This window comes from Microcebus murinus, chromosome 4, assembly GCF_040939455.1.
Source record: "Microcebus murinus isolate Inina chromosome 4, M.murinus_Inina_mat1.0, whole genome shotgun sequence".
Classification (NCBI taxonomy): Eukaryota; Metazoa; Chordata; class Mammalia; order Primates; family Cheirogaleidae; genus Microcebus; species Microcebus murinus.
In genome coordinates, this window is record NC_134107.1 from 11,966,407 (window position 1) to 11,983,567 (window position 17,161).

The 17,161-nt window shown below is 55.0% G+C and overlaps 1 protein-coding gene and 1 non-coding gene across 2 annotated transcripts; one reads left to right on the forward strand and one right to left on the reverse strand.

The window, feature by feature from the left end:
- Positions 1–272: 272 nt before the first annotated feature.
- On the reverse strand, positions 273–13,026 carry PYGM (glycogen phosphorylase, muscle associated). The gene is made up of 20 exons (XM_012777982.3): positions 12,684–13,026; positions 11,559–11,660; positions 11,386–11,464; positions 11,194–11,297; positions 10,704–10,835; positions 9,237–9,348; positions 9,063–9,145; positions 8,503–8,646; positions 8,077–8,169; positions 7,710–7,856; positions 7,349–7,512; positions 6,903–7,017; positions 6,215–6,316; positions 5,724–5,871; positions 5,378–5,436; positions 5,112–5,253; positions 4,148–4,355; positions 1,096–1,230; positions 793–859; positions 273–671 (listed from the first exon to the last, which is right to left on the reverse strand). The coding sequence occupies exons 1-20, from the start codon at positions 12,924–12,926 to the stop codon at positions 522–524; spliced, it is 2,529 nt and encodes an 842-aa protein (XP_012633436.1). The 5' UTR covers positions 12,927–13,026; the 3' UTR covers positions 273–521.
- A 3,534-nt stretch (positions 13,027–16,560) lies between these two features.
- On the forward strand, positions 16,561–16,664 carry LOC142870747 (U6 spliceosomal RNA). Its single transcript, XR_012919091.1, has one exon. It is a non-coding gene; the product is annotated as a U6 spliceosomal RNA (small nuclear RNA).
- Positions 16,665–17,161: the final 497 nt, after the last annotated feature.

Below are 17,161 nucleotides of genomic sequence, written 5' to 3' on the forward strand. Positions count from 1 at the left end.
CAGATGCCCCGCCCCGGCCTCCAGGCTGGCCGCTGACCTAGTATGGACACAGCACTGGGAAGAGAGGCGTGGAGGGCGACGCTGGGAAAAGGGGCTGGAGAGTCCCAGGGCCCGCCCCTACGGGCCGCCCCTTCCACCTCCCACCCCCACCCTTACCCCCGCCCCCGGGACGCACCTGTGGGGGGAGCTAGGGGGTGGAGGATAAGGGGATGATTGCGCAGCTGCTTTTATGCCCGCCAAGAGCTAAAAATATTTCCCAACAGAGAGAGGAATAAGGAGGCTCCCAAGGAGAGTCAATTTATTGGGGAGTGGGTGTAGTTGGTCAGACCCCATAAATAGGAGGGGGCAGAAAGCCTGAAGACAGAAGGGCGCTAATGCCCTTAGTCACGCTGGACACTGAGGCCTGGAGGCTGGGGGAAAATGAGGGTTCCAAAATGGGGCTTAGGGATCCGACACCAGTACCCCACCCTCTGCATGAGGAGCAGGGGCTGGGCCAAGGGTTTGGGGTCTGGTCTGGAGGCTCAGATCTTGTCATCAGGGGCTGGTAGGCGCTGGCGGGAAGGCTCTACGCCCCAGATCTCCCGGGCATACTGGGCAATGGTGCGGTCGCTGGAGAACTTGCCAGAGGTGGCTATGTTCCGGATCACCATCCGCGTCCACTCTCTCGGGTTCTACAAACCAAAGGAAGCTTCGGATTCACTTTGCCACATGGGCAGGGGTGGGGGGGACCTTCTGACTCTACCCAGTCAGGGCCACCAAAGCCCTACCAACCTCTGACCCAGGACCCCTCACCTTGTACAGGTTACTGACTTTCTCCTGGCATTTAATGTAGTCTTCATAATCTGCAAAGACTTTAAACCTGGAGGGGAAAGGACGGGCATAAGCCATCCCCTATGGGGACAGGATAAGCCCTATGAGGTCAAGGGCCAAGCCCACCCTGTGTCCCAGTGGACAGCTAGGACCTGGAGAGTGATGCCACTTCCAAAGGAGCCTGGCCCCGACTGCCCAGGACTCCTGTCCATCCTCCCCACCCCCACCCGAGCCCAGTTCAGCCCAGCAGCTCCATCTGCATGGCTCCCTGGCCAGCCAGCTCACCTGTCATGGTGCATGAGCATGTTGACAATGTCCTTGAAGAGGTCAGGCTGTTTGGGGGAGAAGAAGCCACTGCTCAGCTGCTCAATGATGTGGCGAAGCTCGGGAATGCGGTCGTAGTACTCCTGGGCATTGTACCTGCCAGGGCAAAGCTGTGGTCAGCTCCCTGGTGAGGAGTTCCTGACTCCACAGGAAATCTGGCAAGTCTGAAGCCCCAGGGTAAAAACCCAGGCCCACCACCGACCGGGCACTGTGGCTCACGCCTGTAATCCTAGCACTCTGGGAGGCTGAGCCAGGTGGATCGCTCAAGGTCAGGAGTTTGAAACCAGCCTGAGCAAGAGCAAGACCCTGTCTCCACTAAAAACAGAAAGAAATTAATTAGCCAACTAAAAATATATAGAACAAATTAGCCGGGCATGGTGGCGTATGCCTGTAGTCCCAGCTACTCGGGAGGCTGAGGCAGGAGGATCACCTGAGCCCAGGAGTTTGAGGTTGCTGTGAGCTAGGCTGACGCCATGGCACTCTAGCCCCAGCAACAGAGTGAGACTCTGTCTCAAAAAAAAAAAAAAAAAAAAACCTAGGCCCAGCCTGGGGCTGCCCTCCCTGGGGCTGCCACATGCCCTCTGAGGGTCCTTCCTTGGTAGGTTCCTTCCTTCTTTGCTCAGTTTTTCATCCCCCATTTTCTGGATGAGGAAACTGAGGCCTGGAGGGAACAGAAAGGGAAGTATTACAGCCGAGGACCCCAAACAAGCACTCTTCCTCCCACACACCACCCTCCTCTGTTGGCCGGTTTGTTTCTTCTGTGAATGGGTTTTCTCCCCCACTATCCTTAGTCTGTCCATGGCCTTGCCCTGGGGCTCCAAGAAGAGCCAACAGGTATGTCCTCAGGTATGTCCCTTAAATATAGACTGTATAAATGGCCCTTAGCAGCCACACTCAGAGTTAGAAACCCTGCATAAGCCAGTCTCATCTCTTTCACTCCCTGGCCCCTTCCAACCAGACACCAAGGATTGTCCCCTCCAGCAAGCTTCCCACCCCCCCCCTGCACTTCCCCAATGTGTGCGACTCCCCCTGCATTGTGGTGTCAGTCAGCCCCCACACTGGTGCCCCCTGCCCCCTCCACCCTAACCTCCCTCCTGCAGCCAGAGCTGTTCTGGAGCCCAGTTCTAAATATGTGGGACCTTGCTTAAAACATTGCACAGGACAAGGTCTGAACTTTCTAGTCATGCCTCACAGGAGAAATTGCTTTCACTATTCCATGCCAGCTCTCGTAGCTGTTGGTGGGAGTGTAAACTGGTAGAAACTTTTGGGAAAGCAGATTGGCAATCTGTGTCAGCAGTCTTAAGAACTCATACTTTTTAGCTCAAAAATATCCCCTTTCTAATAATTAAAGGAAATAATCAGAGATGTGGACGTAGATGTTAAAAGGTTGCTCATCACAGTGATATTTAGACTAACAAATGAGAAATCAACCTTAATGTCCAGTCATGTGGAATTGATGAAATACGTTGTGACATGTTCATAGGATGGAACACTATACAAACATTCAAAGTATTTTTGAAGACTAATGACACAAGAAATGTCTCTCTAATGTTAAATAAAACACCAGGACTCAAAATTGTACATACGTTGTTCCCAACTTTTAAAAATTATATACAAAAAAATACATATATATAAACACACATAAAAAAGGGGACTGTGGCTTTAAATCTAGCCAATGAGATTATGGATGACAGTTATTTTGCTTTTGGTTTTGTATTTTTCCAATTAGTGAGCATGTATTACTTTTATAATAAGAAAAAAATCATATTTAAAAATAAATTTTTGGGGCCCGGGCACAGTGGCTCACGCCTGTAATCCTAGCACTCTGGTAGGCCGAGGCGGGTGGATCACTCAAGGTCAGGAGTTCGAAACCAGACTGAGCAAGAGCCAGACCCTGTCTCTACTAAAAATAGAAAGAAATTAATTGGCCAACTAAAAATACATAGAAAAAATTAGCCGGGCATGGTGGCACATGCCTGTAGTCCCAGCTACTCGGGAGGCTGAGGCAGAAGGATTGCTTGAGCCCAGGAGTTTGAAGTTGCTATGAGCTAGGCTGACACCACGGCACTCTAGCCCGGGCAACAGAGTGAGACTCTGTCTCAAAATAAATAAATAAAAATTAAAATTAAAAATAAATTGTTTTTGGCTGGACACGGTTGCTCACGCCTGTAATCCTAGCACTCTGGGAGGTGGAGGCAGGAGGATCGCTTGAGCTCAGGAGTATAAGACCAGCCTGAACAAAAGTGAGACCCCATCTCTACTAAAAATAGAAAAAACAAAATTAGCCAGTCAACTAAAATAGAAACAAAAAATAGCGGGGTGTGGTGCCTTATGCCTGTAGTCCCAGCTCCTTGGGAGGCTGAGGCAGGAGGATCACTTGAGCCCAGGAGTTTGAGGTTGCTTTGAGCTAGGCTGACACCACAGCACTCATGCTAGCCCAGGCAACAAAGCAAGACTCTGTTTCAAAAATAATAAAAATAAATAAATACATTTTTTAAATGCCAGGAAATTGGCATTTCTCCTCTGAGGAACTGTGAGTTTTTGTTTTTGTTGTTTTGTTTATTTTTTAGAATAAACAGAGTTGGGTCTCGCTCTGTTGCCCAGGCTGGAGGGCAGTGCTGGGACATGCCTGGGAAGATGGGCACAGGCTGTGCAAGGTCTTAGTTACAGCCGTCAGGATTCTGGAAAACTCTTGAGGGAGCTCACAGGAAATAAGGTTAATGAAATGGGAAAGAAATAACACAGAATTGAAGGAAAAGGAAGAGAAAACTGTACCAACCCTAAGAGATAATATTGTTCTGCAACTGGAAGTAAAGTTAAGTCCTTAGCTCACTGGAAGTAATGGCAAAAAGGGAAGTATCAATACAGTAGTTACAATGGTGACTGTCATCAGAAACAGTTCATGCTGAGCATGATGGTGAGAACCTATAATCCCAGCTACTCAGGAGACTGAGGCACAGCTTGGTGCCTCCTGCCCATGAACCATGACCTTTGGGTCCTTGACCCCCATTACCCTTTCTGGTCAAGCTTTTCCACGTCCTCCACCCGCATGCCAAAGATGAAAAAGTTCTCCTCTCCAGCCTCTTCCGCCATCTCCACGTTGGCCCCGTCCATGGTGCCAATGGTCAGCGCTCCATTGAGCATGAACTTCATGTTGCCAGTGCCTGAGGCCTCAGTGCCCGCAGTGGAAATCTGCTCCGAGAGGTCAGCAGCCGGGATCACTGCGGGGCAGCAGCAGAGGGACAAGGAAACTCAGGGAAGAGCCCCACCCCAGCTGGGGCTCTAGGCAGAGTCAAACTCAGCCCACCCAACTCCAACCCCCCAGCCTTCACCAACCAAGGCCCCCTCTCACACCCCACCCCCACTGCCCTCCACCTCTGGTTGATTCTTTTTTTTTTTTTTTTTTGAGACAGAGTCTCGCTTTGTTGCCCAGGCTACAGTGAGTGCCGTGGCGTCAGCCTAGCTCACAGCAACCTCAAACTCCTGGGCTCAAGCGATCCTCCTGCCTCAGCCTCCCGAGTAGCTGGGACTACAGGCATGTGCCATCATGCCTGGCTAATTTTTTCTATATATATTAGTTTGCCAATGAATTTCTTTCTATTTTTATAGTAGAGAAAGGGTCTCGCTCTTGCTCAGGCTGGTTTCGAACTCCTGACCTGGAGCAACCCGCCCGCCTCAGCCTCCCAGAGTGCTAGGATTATAGGCGTGAGCCACCGCGCCCGGCCCCTGGTTGATTCTTGAACATCTGGGTCCAACCTGGATCCCCCTACCTCCATTGTGTGATTTGAAGGGCACCAGCAAGGCCTATCTGATAATTTCACCCTGTACTACCTGAAATTCCACCATTAGAAGGGTATCCTCATGGTTTAAGCATTGCTGTGTCCAGATTCTTCTTTCAAGTGCAAGTACTCCAGGAAAAGATGACTGTGCCTCCTCCTGGGACTGAACTAGGCAGAGCCTCCATAGGCAGCACCCACCTTTCTCAGCCAGTGAGACTCGATAGTTCTCCAAGAAGATCACCCGGAGGCGGTCTCCCACCGCCGGGTCGTGGTTGACCACATCCCCAATGGCTGTGATGAGTTTAATGATCATCTTGGCCATGTGGTACCCAGGTGCAGCCTATAGGGGCACAGTCTGGGGTCAGCTCTACAGGCCAATCCCCTCTGTACCCCCTACCCTGTAACCCAACCAAGCTGGCCCCAACCTGGATGTCAAAGGCCCAGAGTGGGCCCCGGCTTCTCACCTTCCCTCCGATCATCACAGTCCGAGGCACAACAAATTTGTTGGGATCCTTCTTGATGCCTGTGGAGAACAGAGAAGGAGCAAGTGGGCCGGCTTCTTCCCTCTGGGTAGTAGCTCCTAATAGGACTGAGGTGGGAGACAGTAGGCCTGACTTGGACAATCACTTGCTATGTGACTGTCACTTTTTCCTCTCTGAGCCTCAGTTTGCCCATCTGGGAAACAGGGATAATTCCTTGACCCAAGAGTTGTCATGAGGCCAAAGAAGATATTAATTAGGCATTATGTGCCATGCTAACAGGTACACAGAAGGGACAACCGAGAGACAGGGTGGAGTCCCTGCCACTCACGGTTGTACAGGGTGATGATATGGAGGCAGTTGAGGAGCTGTCGTTTATATTCATGAATCCGCTTCACCTGGATGTCAAAGAGTGAGTTGGGGTTGATGTGGACTTTGTACTCCCTCTCTAGGTACGCAGCGAACTTCAACTTGTTTTCCTGGAGGCAGGAGAGAGGGGAAGGGCTCACCAATAGGCCTCAGCCCCAGGAAATCCTACAGTCCTCATGTCTTTCCATTCACTCAGGACCAGGAAGGTAGATAACAGGAGGCTTGCTTGCTACCTTCATCCACTCCTGCACCAGGGCAGACATTGCTAATCAATGTCAGCACTCTTCCCCTGAGGTCGATGATGCCTCAGACTCCAGGCAACTTCAGTCAACAGCCTGGGGCTGGCAGGGGACGTGAGCTCTATTTGCCATCCCTGACCCAGACATCTGGCCCCTCCAGCACTCTCCCTGTGCCAGCGCTGGCACAGCTGTCCCAGGTTGCAGCCCTCCCCACCTGTTTCACTTTGGCCACATCCCGGATAAAGGCTTCATCATCCACGAAGGAGAGAAGTTTGCGCAGCTGGTCCAGGTCTGAGATGTAGTCCTCCCCAATGCGCTGTGGGAAGATGGCTCTCAGTCAAGACCATCCCCCCATCCTCCTTCTTCCAGACACACGGGGGCCCCTGTCCAGGTCAGCCAAGCCACCTCCACCCAGCAGATTGCTCTGAGAACCCTCCCCACTCCTCCTCCAGCCTCCTGACTGGGCGCATCCCTGGCCATCTTCCTCCTCTCCCATCCTTGAGCTCTGAAGGCTGACCCCACCTGCCCCCTGCAGGCCTTCCTGGCTTCCTGGCCTTTCCTCATGCTGGCATGACCTCATTCACACCTCCTCTATCAGACATCTGCGCCTTCCAGTATCCCTCCAGATGTGACCTGTTGACGACCCCTCATTGGACTGTGAACCCCACCAGGTTCACCTCCAAAGCCAGGGCCTCCACTAGCCCATGGGGCACCCTCACGAAAATAAGAAAGCAGCGCCCCTTCCTCCAGGCAGCTAGCTGCAAGGCTTGGGGAAGGCAGGACAGGATGGATTTCAGCCCTCAGCTGGGAGCCCTGGCACAGTAAGCCACCTATCCCACCATACCCAGCTGATCCCTGCAGTGACCTGTGTTAACCCTACTGGCCGTACAGTGGCATCTCACCTCAGCAATGACCTCTGCCAGCCCCGGGTTACACAGAACCAGCCAGCGCCGAGGGGTGATGCCATTGGTCTTATTCTGGAACTTATGAGGCTCCAGCTCATAAAAGTCCTTGAAGCTGCGGGAGGGGGTTGGACGAGGGTCGCCACTCACCCCTGTGGGATGAAGGCCTCCTCCCTGGGGCCCCTAGCCTGGTATCTTGCTGAAAGGGGCCTGGGCTGGGGAATTGCAGACCTGGGGAAGGTGAAGGGTGCTGTGTGTAAGACCAGGTCATCTCGGGACAGGACTGTACTGGAAGGTGAATGGTGGTTGTATGAGCTACGCCACCTGTGGCAGGGGCCAGCTGCGGGAGACCGTGAATGGTCAGTGCCAGACGGTGAGGGGCGGGGTCTATAAGCGACAGGGGAGTGGCCTGGCGAGAGGGGCGGGGTCCATAGAGTGAAGCTCACATGGTCTTCTTGAGGATCTCGGAGTGGATGCGAGCCACCCCATTGACGGCGTGCGAACCTGCGATGCACAGGTGTGCCATGTTGATGCGCTTCACCGCGCCCTCCTCCACGAGGGACATGCGCCGCAGCCGGTCTACGTCCCCTGGGAATGCAGCCGCCACCCGCTGTGTCCAGAGAGCCCAGAGCTAGGACCAGGACCCAGGAACCCCAGTCCCCAGAGCCAGCACCCATAACCCAGCACTCACTGTGCCAGTCTCAGGACCTGGCTGGACACCCCTTCCATGCCCCAACTCCCAGGCTCTAGCCCGGTTCCCACTCTCCCCTGAGCCCACGCCTGCCCGAATCACCACTCACGACTCACGTTAAGGAAGCGCTGGTTGATCTCATAGATGATCTGGAGGTGCCGCGGCAGCAGTGTCTCCAGGAGATTCACTGGCCAGCGCTCCAGGGCCTCGGGCAGCACTGTGTGATTGGTGTAGGCGCAGGTCTTCACTGTCACTTCCCACGCCTAGCATAAGGGTGGGAAGTAAGGACTTGGCCTAAGCCCGATGGCTCTCCATACATACTGTGGCCCTTGGGTCTGCCACTGCCAGGTTCCAGGACACACCCCTCTGGCCTCACACAACCGTCTGTTCATTGTACTCATACCCTTCCACCCCCCAAACTGGGAAGGGAAGGGAACCCTGCAGCAGAGAGCATCAGACAGGTAGAAGGGTCCTGAAGCCCACCTTGTCCCACTCCAGCCGCTCCAGGTCCACGAGGATCCTCATCAGCTCAGGGATGGCCAAGGAGGGGTGGGTGTCATTGAGCTGAATGGCCACCTGTGGGAGGGGACTGGAAGTCAGTCTGGGCTCCAACCCAACCACTATGATCACTGTCCTTTGCCACTTCAGAGCCCCCCAGAGAGCCCCGCATGGGTGCAAGGCTGAGCTGGGGATGCAGGTGCTCATGGCGGTGGTGGTGGGGCAGGAGAGGGGCGGGAAGCCTAGGTCATGTGCCTATTGATTCAGGATCCTGAGCAGTCACAACCCACACGCTCCTGGCCTGCACTCCCTCATCTGTGAGATGGGGTGGGGCAGGCTGAGGCTGGAGGGGAGAGGCGATGGCTCACACTGTCCAGGTGCTGAGTGTGGCCCGTCCCACGGACACAGCACCTTATTTGGGAAGGCATCGAAGTTCGTGCGCACGGGATCACGGCAGCCGAACTTGGAGGACTTAAAACGACGAATGATGTCCTGGAGGGTGGCAGCCACCACAAAGTACTCCTGCTTCAGCCGTAGCTCCTTCCCCTCGAAGAACTGGGGACAGCATTAGACAGGTGAGGCAAAGTGGCAGGAGCGTGGCCTAGAGCTGCTATGGGTGTGCCCAGACCAGCCCCCTGGGCCCTAAACTGGCCCCACCCCCAGCACACAGGGGTCTTTCTCCCACCCAGAAGTGGTGGTCAGGGACAGCATCAGGAAGAGTGGAACACAAGGACCAAGAGTATTGTGGGTGCCACCAGGAGACAGTGCCTCCAAGTTCCCTTCCCTAGTCACCTCCCCTCAGGATTCAGGTGTCCTCCCATTCAAAGAACTTGGGGTAGGGGGACAGGAGGTACAAGGCCAGCAATATGCCCTACGTGTGACTAGGACATCAGCACCTGTCCCTCCCCAGCTCTCCCTGCCCCTCTCCCAAGGACTCAGGCTTTCCATCCCCAGCCCAGGGGGTGACACACGTTGTCGTTGGGGTACAGGACACGAGAGATGTTCTCCGCCAGGTTGCGGTCCAGCACAGCCTGGATATAGCCACCAACGTTGACTGTGGGACAAAAGTAAGCACAGGGTCAGGCCTGGGCTGAGTGTGGCCGGTGGGCAGGCCGGGGCTGCTTGCTACCGGCTGATGAACTCACAGTCCTTGAGGTTGAAGTCATTAGGCGCCTTGGCCGACCAAAGGCGCATAGTGTTGACAACGTTGTTGCGGTAGCCAGGCACGGGGGTGTCGTAGGGCATAGCCAGTACCACCTGCAGGGCACACTTTTATCAGGAGCTGGACGGTCTGCCAAGGGTGCCAGCCCTGGTATCTGCCTGTATCTGACGCATGGGGCCTCCCTCCCCTCAGGGCTAGGACCTGAGACTTTGTCTTTGCACTCTGCTGAGTGCCAACCCAGCTCTAGTCCCAGTGCTGACATTTACAAGCTGGGTAACCATGAGCAAACCCCATAGCATCTCTGGACCTCATCTATAGAGAAGACACTCCCCAACATCTCCCCCAGACGCCCATAACCCCTGCCTCGTCTGACTGTTGCAAAGATTATGGGAGGAGCAGAGTGACACTCCCAGAGCCCAAGGTGAGGCTCTGTTGGTGGCCACTCTGCTCTGAGGGAGTTGAGCTGGCCACCCTGGCCTGAGCAAGAGATAGAGACACTCTGGACTCATGAGAGAGCTGGGGGAACCTGGGGCCAGGCTGACGGAGTCACAGAGGTCAAGTCTACGCAAAGGTCTTATGCCTGGTTGACCACAGGGCTAATAAGCAGTGACTAATGCTGGCCCCGCCTCCCACAATTAGCAAACATCAATAACTGCTGCCAATAACTGCCTGGTACCACAGTGCTGGGCACATGCACTTCTCCAAGGGAGCCCTTTGAAGTGGCATTGGCCTCCCTCCCCACACTAAGTCACCCCTGATGGGAGCATAGCCAGAGCTGCAGCCCAGAGAGGGAAGGGACGGATCCAAGAGCACACAGGCAGGCGGCAGCACCTTCTAGCCAGAGCTGCTTGAGTCAGGCTGCTATGTGCACCTGGCATGTACTGCCAGCACAGGTGTGGCAGCCTGGATGACACAGTAAACAAATACCCAGTCCTGAAAGGCTAGCGGTTTCTGTGCAGCCCATTTGGACGCTGATGACCTGGAGCCACAGCAAGAGGAATGAATGAACTGGGATTTAGACACCTGGTTTGGCTTTAGGATCCCCTATCTTGCTCTGTGACAAGGGAATTCCTCACTCAAGGCTTCCATTGTCTCCCCTGCCCCCCTTTCGGGGTGCTGCAGAATTGAGTCACCCTGCTGGTCCTCTGATGAGTCTTGTGTTGTGGGGAGCAGCCAGGTCAGGGGAGGGGCATTGTGGAGCAGGGCAGCCAGTCTCTTCCTCCCAGGCTCCACACTTAGCCTGGCTCCCCTGTAACCGTGTCTCCAGTCTCTCCTGGCCCCAGCTATGTGACCATGAGTAAGTCACTTAGCCTCTCTGAGCCTCAGTGTCCTCAGTTGTAAAACAGCACTAGGTCGAGTAACCCCCTGACTCTTTCTGTGTTTCCTGCTTCCTCTAGGAGCCTCCCCGCCCCTCACTGGGCCCCCACCCTGCCCCTGGCTTCACACTCACCTGCGTGTCCACCCACTTGGCCCCATGGCTGGTGTGCTCCACTCGGCCATAGAAGTGCACAGGCAGCGTGAACTCGGGTCGGGCCTTCTCCCAGGGGTTGCCGTAGCGAAGCCAGTCATCAGCCTCCTCCATCTGGGCTCAAGGCAAGTGAGGGGAGGAAGGGAGTCACGTCAGAGCCTGGTCGTCATGCCACAATGGGCGGTGGAGCAGAGCAGGAGCAGTGGCCCTGGTGTGTCCCATACTGTATGTGAATTAAAGGCTCTGAGGTGGGCCAGTCCCCGGTCTGCTAGGCTATTCACTGGGACGTGATGTGTCCCAAGAAGTTCACAGGTGGACCACCTGTTCCAGGGGGCACCAGCTGGCTTTGGGAGGATGGGGAACGGGCGAGGATGCTTTCTGCAGAGCTTTGGACTGATAATGGACCTATCCAGAGATAGATAACCTCTCCATCATGACTGGGCCCCACAAGGTCAGGCCCAAGGCTGCTCACCTGCCAGCCCCCGCAGATCTTCTGGTTAAAAATCCCAAACTCATAGCGAATCCCGTAGCCATAGGCAGCCAGGCCCAGTGTCGCCATGGAGTCCAGAAAGCAGGCTGGGGGTGTGCAGGGAGCTGGGTGTCAGGGACCCAGCACAAAGGAACCATTCTGCCCACCCCACCCCTCACAGCCCTGTGCACTTGCCTGCCAGCCGGCCCAGGCCCCCATTGCCCAGCCCTGCGTCCTCCTCGATTTCTTCCAGCTCCTCCATGTCCAGGCCCAGCTGGAGAGGGGAGGGGTGGTAGTAGTCAGGGCCAAGTGCCAGCAGGGGAATCCCCCAATCCTTCAGGCTTGCCCTGCCTCCCACCCCCACACACCTGGTAGGTGGCCTCATCGCAGGCATTCTCTAAGGCCAAGTTCACCATGGTGTTTTGTAGTGTCCGTCCCATGTAGAACTCCAAAGACAGGTAGTAGATCCTCTGCCCAGGGAGACAGAGGGGCAGGAAGGGGGTCAGGGCCACCCACCAACATTCAACCAGCTCACCCTCCTGCCTTACTCTTGGGCCCCAGCATGTCCTATCCCTGTCCCCAACTTTTTCCTCCCCACTCAGAGGAACCATCTCAGACTTTGGGGTCCAACAGGTAAGGTTCTGGTCCCAGCATTCTTCTGACTTTGGACAAATCACTTTCTTCTCTGGCCTCAGTGTCTTTATCTGGAAAATGGAGCTGGCTGTACATACGTCAGGGACTGAGGTGCTCGGGAGAGGTGGGAAACCCTTCCAACAAGCACATACCTCCCAACAGCCCATCAGGGAGTTAGGACAGAGAAGCACCTCCGGGCACTCCACAAGAGAACAAGGCCAAGACCCAGAGAAAAAAGTCATTTGCTCAAGGTCATGCAGTGACTCAGGGCTAGAGATTACCACCTTTCCTGCTTGCACAGTCCAGTTCCCTTGGCCCTCAAGCCTCAGTCCCAAGAGGGAGACCCAGAGGCACCTGGAGCTAGGATGCTGTTAGTGCCTGGTCTCCCTGTTTCCTGGGTCCCCTCCCTGCTCTGACTGCCTGCCCCTCCCCCACTCTCCACGGTGGGGTGTTGGGTTGCTGACATTTACCAGTGATCCCACCAGACACTTGATCTCTGGCGCCTCAGCTGCCCCAGCCTCACCCACCTGCTGCACAGGCACATCAGGAACACATCCAGTGACTGACATGTCCTTCCACCCCGGTCCAACCCAGGCATCATCCTGCCCACCACCAGGCCCTCTACCCTCCTCTGAGTGGGCGTTGGGCCTTTGCAACCAGCCCACCTGACTGGAGCCCCGTGACCTTCCCCGACCCGAGGTTTATCTCCGGGGTTGTCCCAGCACCCCTTGCACCTGGGACTCCTGGATCCTCCAACCGTAGGAACCTGGAGTGACCAGGGGCAGCCACTTAATCCAGATCTCCCAGCTCCCTGGCAGGACGCCCAGCCCATACCCCACCCAGGGTGTCCCTAGCAGCACCTTAGGATCCTTCTCATAGTAGTGTTGCTGTGTGCGGATCCAGCGGCCCACAAGGTGGTCGCGCACAGTGTGGGCCAGCGCAAAGTAGTAGTCTCTCGGGGTGGCCACATTGCGGTCCTTCACGAGTGTGAAGTGTAGGTGCCGGTTGAAGTTCTTCTTCAGCTCAGTCACATTCTCCACACCGGCCAAGCCTCGCACACTGATTTGCTTCCTCTTCTCCTGGTCTGACAGGGGCCGGGACATGGCTGTGGAAGGGCAGGCCAGACGGATGGATAGATGGACGGACGAGGGGACAGTGGCCTCAGCAGTGCCTCCAGCCAGGGAGTGGAGCTCCCCAGCCCTGAGGGGATTTAAAGCCTGGCTCTGGGCAGCATGCCCCGCCTCCCCTTGCGATGGGAGGGTCTTGGCCTGGCAGCTCAGGGATCTATTTTGGGGGTGAGCAGAGGAGAAAGGAGGGAGGGACCAGCTCCATAGGGCCAGGCCAACCCAGCCTGGCTTGTTCCCGGCCCTGTGCTGACCTACTTCCTCCAGGTCTTCTGTCTTCTGTCCCTTGTCCCTGCCTTTGCAGGGTTAGAGACAAAGGCAGTAGGCCAAGTGCTGCACTGGGGAGCTGTTGGTAGGTGCACTGGTGTAGGGAGTCCATGTGCTGTGGCAGGTCCCCCTGCAGGCTGAGGGCCAGGAGCTGAGGGTCAGTGTGCCCTGCACAGAAGAGGTGCAGCTCACAGAGGACACTGGGTGTCTTCGAGAAGGGGGCCAGGGGACCAGGACCCTGAGTTCCAAGGGGTTTGGGGGAGGTTGTCTGAGGCAGGGCCACTGCCTCACCCCACCCCCACCAAAGCTGCTCAGAGCTCCCCCTGTTGCTGTCCCTCAAGGAGCTCTGAAGTGACCTTTTCGAGAGGGATGGTCAGATTACAGGCCAGCTTTGGCCAGAGGCCTCCAGCCTAAAACAGGGGCCCCTGGGAACTGTAGTCCTGTGGCCCCCACAGGGGTGGGAGAAACTGAGGTATTTCCCACCCACACACAATACCAATGCATGACATTGTGCCAAATGATCATGGCTCGCTGCAGCTACAAACTCCTGGGCTCAAGCAATCCTCCTGCTTCAGCCTCTTGAGTAGCTGGGACTATAGGCTTAAACCACCACACCCAGCTAATTTATTTTTTGTAGAGACAGGGGTGTCACTATGTTGCCCAGGCTGATCTTGAACTCCTGGCCTCAAGTAACCCTCCTGCCTTGGCCTCCCAAATTGCATATTGGGGACTTGACTTTCCTGTGTGCCCTGGCAGCTTCAGGCCCTTCCTTTTGAGGCTTTGGCTCAAAGTTGCCCCCATTCACTGCTCATGTCATGGCCCTGGCATTGACTTGTGTGATCTTCGCGACCGGTTGTTTTACCTATCTGAACCTTGGATTCCTTCATCAAATTTATACTGTCAAATGAGAATATAAATCCCTGCCTCAACTGTTGCCTCCTAAATTTGTGGGGGCAGACTTTGGATTCTGCTTTGTTCTTTGAGCAGAAGGAACCCAGGACCTCATGCTATTTCAAAGGCTGCCTGGGCTTGCTGGGGTGGTGGGCTGGTTGAGGGTAGGAACTGGGTGTTCTGTGCTGAGGGCCAAGGAAACAGGTCAGAGGCCTGGACAGGTGCAGGATGCTATTGTGAGCCTAGTTTGGGGAAGGCCAAGTTGTTTTTGAGGGTTTTCTGGGCCACAGCAGCCCCAGCCCTGGAATTAACTGCTCAGTAGGGGCCACACTGCAAGTCCTATCTACCCAGGCCTTTGACTCCACCCCCAGCCCTGCTCCGCCCTGCCCCTCCCCCACACCACCAACTGGCTATTCATCCAAATGGAGAAAAAGACCAAGAAATCCCCAAAATACACCTCTACAGATATAGTTGGTGGAAATATGAAAAGCATTTTTGCATTTCTCTTTAATTTCCAATTTCTTTTTTTTAAAAAGTTTTTTATAAACCATATTTCAACAAAGAAGCTTGGTGCAGTGGCTCACGCCTGTAATCCCAGTGCTTTGTGAGGCTGAAGCGGGAGGCTTGCTTGAAGCCAGGAGACGAAGGCTGCAGTGAGCTGTGATCATTGTCACTGCACTCCTGCCTAGGTTAGAGACCCTGTCCTCTTAAAAAAACTCAAGAATGCTGGTGGCTCTCAGATCTCTTCCCCTTCACAGTGTGCACCTCACCCTCCACCAAGCATGGAATCCTGGCTGGACCTGTCATCTGAGGTTCCCCAGGCCTGCATTTGTCCCTGGGAGAGCTGCACTCCTGGCAGCCACCGTTGGGCAAGTGGCTGCTGGTTAGCTATGCTGCCACCTCACACCCCAGTTGGGGAGGCAAGTTATGCCCATACAAACCCTCCTTGCACTGCCCCTACTGCCTGCAAGGCTATCTTCCTACCACTGAGGACTGGATCCCAGGAGACCATCCCCTTCTGCTTACCGGCAGGCCCACTCAATTCCGTTCTTTCCCACCTGCCAGCCCAAGGCCCTCACTCACACTCAGGCCCTTGCTGCAGTCCCGGAAGTTTCTACTGGGCAATGCATGGTGCTTTGACTTGTCTTTCCTGTGGGTTGTGCTAGTGGCCCCTGAAGTGCTTCCAGCCTTTTTCCAGGGGTGATACCACCACAGGGGCCACCTCATTTTTATGTCCAGCCCAGCATGACCAAACCTTGAAGCTTCAAACTCACCTGCTTGTTTCCCCATTTCCGCCACTCTCCTTCACCACCCTGTTATATATTTTAATGAATCCCAAAAGCACTTTCCCAACCTAAACTGCCCTCGAGGTTGAGTTTCTACCAGAAACCCGGCCTCTTCCCTGGATCAAGCTGGCATTCTCCAGAGCACTTGGCTGGGCCCTAATGCTGACCTTTCCCAACTGACATTCCTCTTGTGGGCCGAGGGGGTGGGGACACTGCTGCAGCAGCAGAAACAGCCCTGTCAGAACATAACATGACAGAGTAAAGAGCCTTTTGTCCCCCACCCTGGGTGTCTTTAAGACAGGTGGGCAAGAATGCATTTCCCACCTCTCCATTCTGCCGCGAAGGCAGGTGCTTGCTGCAGCTCCAGGACCAAGCCTTTCTGCTGTCTCTTCCATTTCTAGGCCTGGAGCAGGGGAGAGTGACGCCTTAGTCAGCCACTTTGTTACTCTCCAAAACCATAACAAAAGCTGACGGCAGGGAGCAGAGAGGGGGGGAACACAGGCATGGAGCTGGCCTCAGGGGAGAAAGACTGGAGAAGATAGCTGGGCTGTGGTTAAGTCATTTATTGATTTTACTTCTAAAACCCACATAGCGCCACTTTGCTGCTTCCAGAGCTTCAAAGAGCTAATTAACCGCCCAATGAGCCCACCAGGGAAACCAAGCTTGTAGGGGAAGCAGTGAGGGGGAGCCAAGGTCAAAAAGGGTAGTCGGCCCCCGGCCCTGCCCCCATTCCGTCAGTTAAGGACAAAGGGAAAAGATCTTAGGCAACCTTGGTTAGGGAAACCCAGGGAACTTGCCTTGCTTCTGAGGGTTCCTTAAGCCCTGCAGGCCCGTAGCAAAGCAGCACAGGCATCCTGGACAGCGACCAGACACGGCTGCGCTCCCAGTCAACAGCAGGAGCCAGCCCCAGCTCAAAGCTGGAAAGCAGCCCAGGCCAGTTGCTGGCCCCAGTGGCCAGGTGGTAGGGGGCGCCTGCATCCCGAGGAAGGAGGGGTGGCTGGGAAGCAGGGCAGTTCACCCCAGGGGTGGCGCAACCAAGCAACAAAAAGCAGGAGCTAGGTGAGGACCTCACTACCTCAGGGAAACTTCACATAGGTTTTTCTTGTGCCACAATGGCTAGTATCCACTGCCCAAGACATGAAAGCAACTCGGCTTAAAACCCTTTTGGCGTGCTTGCTTTGGCAGCACACATACTAAAATTGGAACGATACAGAGATTAGCATGGCTCCTGCGCAAGGATGACACACAAATTCATGAAGCGTTCTACATAAAAAACAAACAAAAAAAACCCTTTGCAAGGTGCTTACGAAGCAAAAGGTGGGGCACTTTATCTTGCCCTCACCACTCCATAAAGCTTACAGTGCTGGCAGGCTCCAAGTCACCAGCAGAGAAAGAAAAAAGCCACTTGGCGGTTTTAATTTTAGCTGCTCTGTGCCTGACAGGCAGGATTAGTTGGCTTGACCTTTAGTGCTGCCTCCACAGGCCCAGGGCCTTGGTCAGGTGGCAGCTTCCAGGCACAGATCACAACTGGAGCTCATCAGACACAGGGGTCCAAGCCCCAGGAAAAGGCCTTCAAAAAAAACAGACTAGAGAGCTAACGGGTGACCAAGGAGAGGGAAACCTGGTTCTCTGCTATGTTAACTAATAAACAAGGGGCAGGCAGTGGAGGCCCCACAGGCAGGCAGGCCATGGGCTTCCTTAATTAATGCCCCATGGTTTCACCCTGGGGAGAAGTGGACTGGGGCCAGGTGCCAAAAACAGGCAGGCAAG